General features: G+C 41.5%; 1 protein-coding gene across 1 annotated transcript; it reads left to right on the plus strand.

Moving 5' to 3' along the window:
- The first annotated feature begins 6066 nt into the window (after window positions 1-6066).
- Window positions 6067-8308, plus strand: LOC112228365. The gene is made up of 2 exons (XM_024393624.2): window positions 6067-6195; window positions 6443-8308. Exon 2 carries the CDS (start codon window positions 7029-7031, stop codon window positions 7803-7805), a length of 777 nt encoding a protein of 258 aa, XP_024249392.1. The 5' UTR covers window positions 6067-6195; window positions 6443-7028; the 3' UTR covers window positions 7806-8308.
- Window positions 8309-8408: the final 100 nt, after the last annotated feature.

Raw genomic sequence — 8408 nt, forward strand, 5'->3', positions numbered from 1 at the left:
TCTCTGTTCATCATATATGCATAGTCACTTTAACCATACCCACATGTACATACTACCTCAATAAGCCTGACTAACAGGTGTCTGTATATAGCCTTGATACTCTTATTTTCAAATGTCTTTTTACACTTGTTTTATTTCGTTACTTACCTACACACACACACATTAAAAAAAAATCCTCCGCACTATTGGTTAGAGTCTGTCTGTCTGTCTGTCTGTCTGTCTGTCTGTCTGTCTGTCTGTCTGTCTGTCTGTCTGTCTGTCTGTCTGTCTGTCTGTCTGTCTGTCTGTCTGTCTGTCTGTCTGTCTGTCTGTCTGTCTGTCTGTCTGTCTGTTCTTCTTCGGTGGGGTTTATCGACGGTTGGAATCCAACGTTATGGTGCATTACCGCCACCTACTGTACTGGGTGAGGGCCAGAGACAGGGAGAAACGAAATCCTACCTGCCAGCCCCATTGCGCTTAAAAAATAGAACATAATATTTGAGACTATATCCAATGACGTTCTACTCAATATACTCTTTAAACTAATTTCCTCTATCCCCTCCTCCCTGATACTAGATCTCAGCCTCTCTCTTTCCCTTTAATACTGTCCACACTGTAGCAATACATGCTCCATGGTCTCTGTTTCCTGGCAATAATAACACTTTCCTTTTGGATGCTTTCCTATCACATTTAAGGACTTGTAAAAATAGCCTCGTCTTTTCTGTCCCTTCCTGCCGTCCTCCTCTCCATGACTTTCCTCTGTACATGAAGTAAATGCCTTCCCTTGTTTGTTTTTTTTTCATTTTTAATTTAACCTTTATTTAACTAGGCAAGTCAGTTAAGAACAAATTATTATTTACAATGACGGCCTACCAAAAGGCAAAAGGCCTCCTGCGGGGATTGGGACCTGTGATTAAAAAACAAATATACAATATAAAAATAGGACAAAACACACATCAGAACAAGATAGACAACACAACACTAAATAAAGGGATACCTAAGACAACAACATAGCAAGGCAGCAACACATGACAACACAGCATGGTAGCAACACAACATAACAACATGGTAGCAACACAAAACATGGTATAAACATTATTGGGCACAGTCAACAGCACAAAGGTCAAGAAGGTAGAGACAACAATACATCACACAAAGCAGCCACAACTGTCAGTAAGAGTGTCCATGATTGTGTCTTTGAATGAAGAGATTGAGATAAAACTGTCCAGTTTGAGTATTTGTTGCAGTTCATTCCAGTCGCTAGCTGCAGCAAAACTGAAAAGAGGAGCGACCCAGGGATGTGTGCGCTTTGGGGACCTTTAACAGACTGTGACTGGCAGAACAGGTGTTGTATGTGGAGGATGAGGGCTGCAGTAGATATCTCAGATAGGGGGAGTGAGGCCTAAGAGGGTTTTATAAATAAGCATCAACCAGTGGATCTTGCGAAGGGGTATACAGAGATCACCCGTTTACATAGGGGTATAGAGTGCAGTGATGTGTCCTATAAGGAGCATTGGTGGCAAATCCGAATGGTAAAGAACGTCTAGCCGCTCGAGAGCACCCTTACCTGCCGATCTATAAATGATGTCTCCATAATCTAGCATGGGTAAAATGGTCATCTGAATCAGGGTTAGTTTGGCAGCTGGGGTGAAATAGGAGCGATTTCGATAGAGGAAACCAAGTCTAGATTTAACTTCAGCCTGTAGCTTTGATATGTGCTGAGAGAAGGACAGTACACCCACCCACCCAAAGCTTGTGTTCTGTCGTCGCTCATGTTCCCAGCATGCCTGTAAAATCCCTTTTGCAGGATGATACACCCCATGTCCCTGTAAATTGACCCAATAATTAATTGCCAGCTGCTGTCTCCTAATCTGCAATGGCATATCCCCCATCTCCGTGTATGTGTGTTGAGAGAGCACTACAGTTATTGGCTGAGTCACGTGAACGAGAGGCGAGAGAACAGCATGTGTGCACGTTGTGACAACTTTTTACCAGTTGTATGTAGGTCATTTAGATTGTCATTATGGAGACACCTATTTCCAACCCCTTTTTCCATAAAACATAATAATATGCTAGAACTGATACACATCAAGAAAGAACGGATATAAATCCCTGGAAAACGACTTTGGGCGCACTAGAGCACATTACATAAATTCACTTGGAGGTGGTATAAACTGCATTCTAATATTTACTGCTTAAAGAAAACGGTATCAAGCGAAGTGCTTTATGTATGCTCAGTTCTTGGGTCTCCAGGGCTCCTCGAGTGGAAATTTGAATGGAAGTAATGGAACTCCTTCTGCATGGTTCTTTTTATGGGGAAAAGTCCTCAATGAAACTGACATTAGGCTAAATGTGGAGAATTATACATTTATCTCTGTCGGCCATCAGGTAACCTATTAATGTGTATGCCAAATTGTGCCTGTCCTTGTGCTTGTGTCGCCCATTATCCCCATTATCCCCTGTGTATTTATACCTGTATTTTCTGTCTGTCTGTTGCCAGTTCATCTTGTTTGTTCAAGCCTACCAGCGGTTTGGCTCAGCTCCAGGGTTTCCCCTAGTCTCGCTTTTCTCGACCTCCTGGTTTTTGACCTTTGCCTGTCCTGACCCTGTACCCGCCCGCCTGACCTCTGCCTGACCTGAGCCTGCCTGCCGCCCTGTACCTTGGCCTCTGCTCTGGATTATCGACCCCTGCCTGCCTTGACCTGTTGTTTGCCTGCCCTGTGGTTACAATAAACATTGTTACTTCACACAGTCTGCACTTGGATCTTACATTGACTCCTGATAGTTAATATTTAATTCAGTGATTTAAATTATGACCCCATCCTCAGGAGCCTATTGCAGCAGGCTATTGTAGGCCCATTAGGGGCTATAGGCTACCTGCCTTTAGGAAACTATGGTAAAATGTAATTACAATCATAAACCCAGATTTTAGTCTGTAGCCTATGCCTATTGACATGATAAATTAATGTTGCAAATGGGTTGTAGTCTTACCATCTGGCACATAATAACAGCACAATTGCCAGAAAATAGACCGACATTTTTTTTTTTTTAATGTTCATCCAAGTGTTTCTTGTTCAGATATTTCGAGATCCTCAGTCCAACTTTCATCACTCAAACTCTCCTGTCAGATTTATCTATAGTTATGCACATGCGCAAAGGGGATTTAAAATGTATAAACCTGGTTTGATCCCTGAATGCTGATTGGCTGAAAGCTGTGGTATACTTTTTATTGTTCTAATTACAGTGGTAACCAGTTTATAATAGCAACAAGGCACCCCAGGGGTATGTTGTATTTAAGTGATAATGCCCTCGAAGCCGGTGTTTGGAGGATATATTGGCACAGGTCGGCAAACCATACATATTTTTATTAATCTATTCATAGGCCTACTATTTCATCCTTCCACAAGATGTAGTCCCAACACAAATCTAGGGTTGCTAGAGATGCGACCCAGTCGTTCAGTCTTTTTGTTCTTTATCTATGGACGCGACCCAGTCGTTTGATTTAAATGGCTGGCAACGTTCGTATCCCTTGCTTGCTAGCTAGTCAATTACGGCTAATTTACAGTCACATCAAAAAGTGCAGCCAGAATAACAGTAAAGTAGCTGCATTTGCAATTGTTTAAAACCTCTTAGGGATCCCTTAAAGCGCCAATCCCGTTAGCGGGATAGATTTGACAACATCCGGAGAAATTGCAGAGCGCCAAATTCAAACTACAGAAATATATAAATATTCAACATTCACGAAAATATAAGTGTAATACATCAAAATAAAGCTTAACTTCTTGTTAATCCAGCCGCTGAATCAGATTTCAAAAAGGCTTTACGGCGAAAGCACACCATGCGATTATCTGAGGACAGCGCCTCGCATACAAAAACATGAAAATCATTTTTCAACCAAAAGTCAGAAATAACGATATAATAAATGCCTTACCTTTGAAGATCTTCATCTTTTTGCAATCCCAAATGTCTCAGTGACACAATGAGTGGTCGTTTTGTTCGATAAATTCCTTATTTATATCCCCAAAATGTCCATTTATTTGGCGCGTTTGATTCAGATATACACTGGTTCCAACTCGCCCAACATGACTACAAAGTATCTAATAAACGACCTGTAAACTTAACTTGGTCCAAATATTTCAATCAGCGTTTTTAATCCAACCTCAGGTACCCTAAAATGTAAATAATCAATCAAATTTAAGACGGGATAAACAGTTTCTAAAACCGAAGAAAAACAACATGGAGCACGCTCTTGTTCAAGAGCACCAAAATACTATTTACTCTGTTCCATCTGACTGCACAATCCAACCTTCTGAGTGACACATAAAGAACAGGACTACTTCTTCATTTCTCAAAAGAAAAACATCAAACAATTTCTAAAGACTGTTGACATCTAGTGGAAGCCATAGGAACTGCAATCTGGGCCCTAATAAATCAGGTTTCCCATAGAAAAACATTGGAAAGCACAATGACCTCAAAAACTGCCCCCAAAACTGCCCCCTATACTGAAGAAGTTTAATCTGTTTTCTATTTATTTTGATACATCCATAACAATAAACTGATGAGGCGCAATTTCACCTGGCATAGAAAATGTGCTCACTCATTAGGATACTGTCATTCAGAGGAGCTATTCAACAACACAGCTACAATAACACAATCACTTCAAATGACTGCAAATTACCTGCGTTTCATTGAACCTTTTTTCAATTGGTTGGATTGTGCAGTCAGATGGAACAGAGTAAATAGGCATTTTAACTTCATAGATTTAGCCAGTGGCAATTTGTGCAATAGACACTGGCTGGAATGCGGTTTTAACCAATCAGCATTCAGGATTAGACCCACCCGTTGTATAAATGGCCAAAATACCACAGCTAATGGCTGTATTCAGGCGCTCTGCGTTGAGTCGTGGAGAAGAACAGCCCTTAGCCGTGGTATATTGGCCATCTACCATACTGCCCTACCAAGAAAAAAGGCAGTAACTGCTCATAGCGTGGAAGTGAGAAAATGGCTTTTATTTACCTTAGTTTCACAGTAACTTTATGCAGTTACTTTTTGTACATTTCCACAAACTTCAAAGTGTTTCCTTTCAAATGGTATCAAGAATATGCATATCATTGCTTCAGGTCCTGAGCTACAGGCAGTAGGATTTGGGTATATCATTTTAGGCTAAAATTGGGAAAAGGGTCAGATCCATAAAAGGTATTAACATTGACCCACATCTTCTCCAAAACACAATACAATAGAGGCAGGATACTTGTCCACATGATTAAGCATGTATTTAATGTGGCAAAAATGACATTAACTAATTTTCGACCAAATGAGCAGTTACTGCCTTTTTGCTTGGTAGGGCAGCATACCCCTTGTGCCTTATGACGTAATAAAGGAATTTGCATATGTGTCAAGAAAAAATATAATTTGCCCTTATTAAACTTGCCAGATCATTTTCTATCAATGGATGTTGATTTAACTTGTTTGACTGCTATTATTAAGCAATGTCATAGCATTCAATAATTATTCTTTGGAGGAAACCCACATTTTTCTTTCAAAGCCGTCACAAGTTACTATGATGTTCCTCCTTAATTGGTTCGATAATGTTATGGAAAAATAGGTTATTGTATAGATATTTAATCTCCCTTCATCATGTGAAAAAAATTGTTCTGGCTACTTTTCAGACTCGTAGTTTTTGTGTGGTCACCGGCCAAGATATTGTGCTTGACCTGGCAACCCTGCTTGCCAATGACTGTATGGAATGAGCTGTTCAATGGTGTATTGAGAAGCTTCCCACTGTTGCTGCGTCACATGTCGCTGGCGGTAGCTAACGTGGCCAATTTGTTCCATCTCACTTGATTATATTTTGAGTAGGATTGCCGCCTACACGAGAAATAACTTGTAATATTGATAGTAAATTTAAATCTGTTACGAACAGAGTGGACTAAGTTTTGTAGACTTTACCCTTTGCCAAAAAGTGCGTTGTTTAGAAGGAATGCAAGCGTGAATGTAGTTAATTTTTACGTCACAGAGTAGGCGTTCCCTAACGGAAATATGCTTTGCTCTGCCAACCACCTTGCTTGTTCTGCCCACTATGATTAATTTGCTCCCATTGGAAAGGACAGGCGGTGGTCTATCTTGGGTTAGTTATACGAAGCTTTGACGAAAGTGTCTGTTCTGAATAGTAACTTATAATATAGCTATACTTCGGTTTTTCGAAATCTATTTACGGTAAGACCTTCATGAGTAATAAGACATTTTTATTAAATGTAACAATTTCTGGACCAAAATACTTGCCATTGTTTACATTTGGAATCTTTGGCATGCATAACAATATTGTCTAAAAAACCACACAGCTTTACTTTACTGTATAATCTATGGAATTCATTAAAAGTATGGTAGGCTGCATTTAAGCATAACATTTTAACTAATGTACTATAATGTACCTTTTTTCTGCTCTGTCTCTGTGTGTGTTCAGAGAGCAGGAATCGATCAGTTGTCCGATCTGTCTGGATCCACTAAGGGATCCAGTGACTATTCCTTGTGGACACAGCTATTGTATGGGCTGCATTATAGGCTACTGGGATCAGAATTATCTGAAGATGAGCCACAGCTGTCCCCAGTGCAGACAGCTTCATTCCACAGCCTATTTTGAGGAAAAGCACCATGTTAGCCGAATTGGTGGAGAAACTGAAGAAGATAGGACTTCAAGCTGTTCCTCTTGTTCACTGTTATGCTGGACCTGGAGATGTGGAGTGTGATGTCTGCACTGGTAGAAAATGTAAAGCTTTCAAGTCCTGTTTGGAGTGTCTGGCCTCTTATCCTGTTACTGTCATTTTGAGCTATGGCTAGGTTAAGCAAAGCTACTATTTAATTGAGTTATTTCAAGTGTCAAGTGTCTTATTTCAAGACATCTCCAGCCTCACTATTAATATCCTGCTTTTAAGAAGCACAGGCTGGTCAAAGCCTCCACACAACTACAGGAGAGGATCTGCTCTCGTCATGACAAGCTGCTGGAGATTTACTGCCATTCCGATCAGCACTGTATCTGTCTGCTGTGTCTGATGGATGAACATAAAGGCCATGAGACAGTCTCAGCTGCATCAGAAAGGACTGAGAAACAGAAGCTGCTGGATCTGAAACAGACAACGTACCAGCAGATGATCCAGGAGAGGGAAAGGGAGCTGCGAGATATTAAACTGGGTGTGTTCCACATAACAACCTTTACAGATGAAGCAGTGGAGAACAGTGAGAAGATCTTTACTGAGATGATCCGCTCCATTGAGAGAAGGTGCTCTGAGGTGAAGGAGCTGATCAGACCCCAGGAGAGGGCAGCAGTGAGTGGGTCTGAAATACTCCAGGAGCGACTGAAACAGGAGGTTGCTGAGCTGGGGAGCAGAGGTGCTGAGCTGGAGCAGCTCTCACACACAGAGGATCACATCCACTTTCTCCAGATTGTCCAGTCTCTCATTGCCCAGCTGGACTCTAAGGGTGTACATAGCCCCTCCTGTTGCCCACGCCTATGGTTCAAGGATGTGACAAGGAGTGTGTCTGAGTTGAAGGAGAGACTGGAGAAAATCTGTCAGGAAGAGGTGGAGAAGATACCTTCTAAACCCAATGCCTGGCCCACTACTCAACCCCTAGCCACAGCAGCTTGCCCCCCTGCACAGCCCCTAGCCCAGCTCCAACCTCAGCAGAGAACCCAGCTTGACCCACACTCCATGTCCTTGGGTCTTGACTCTGTGGACGTCACTATGAGCAGCAATCAGTACAAGCATCTGAAGGTGACCCTGTACAAATCAGATACGGACACCTGCTTTGGATTTAGACTCTTAAGGTGAACTAACCTATTAGAACCTATGGTAATATCAACTATACTAAACAACTCACCAACCCATGGGTGTTTGCAAGGAGATGAGGTGGTGACTGTGAACAACGTGCCAGTGGGATATTATGATTTGTTTGAGCTCCAAGATGTGCTTGAAAGGGCTGATCTGATCATTGTGGTCTGCTGACCCTGACCGTGTGGAGAAAGGACTTGATAGCAAGTCCTGCTATAGTCTCCACCTGGGCTGGATCTATACTCTGACTCCTTTGACTATGTGAGAGCGCCTGCTCAGTGCACTACGCAAGGCAAGGTAGCCTAGTGGATAGAGCGTTGGACTAGTAACCTGAAGGTTGCAAGTTCAAACCCCTGAGCTGACAAGGTACAAATCTGTCGTTCTGCCCCTGAACAGGCAGTTAACCCACTGTTCCTAGGCCATCATTGAAAATAAGAATTTGTTCTTAACTGACTTGCCTAGTTAAATAAAGGTTAAAAAAAAAAAATTCAAAGGCGATAGAGTTGAACAAGGGCTCGGATATGACAAATTATAAGAATTTGAAAATGTGTTCATTTTTATCAAAAGTTTTACAATGCTAAGAAGTTGATGTAGGCTGACTAA

This window comes from Oncorhynchus tshawytscha, linkage group LG30 (genome assembly GCF_018296145.1).
Source record: "Oncorhynchus tshawytscha isolate Ot180627B linkage group LG30, Otsh_v2.0, whole genome shotgun sequence".
NCBI lineage: Eukaryota > Metazoa > Chordata > Actinopteri > Salmoniformes > Salmonidae > Oncorhynchus > Oncorhynchus tshawytscha.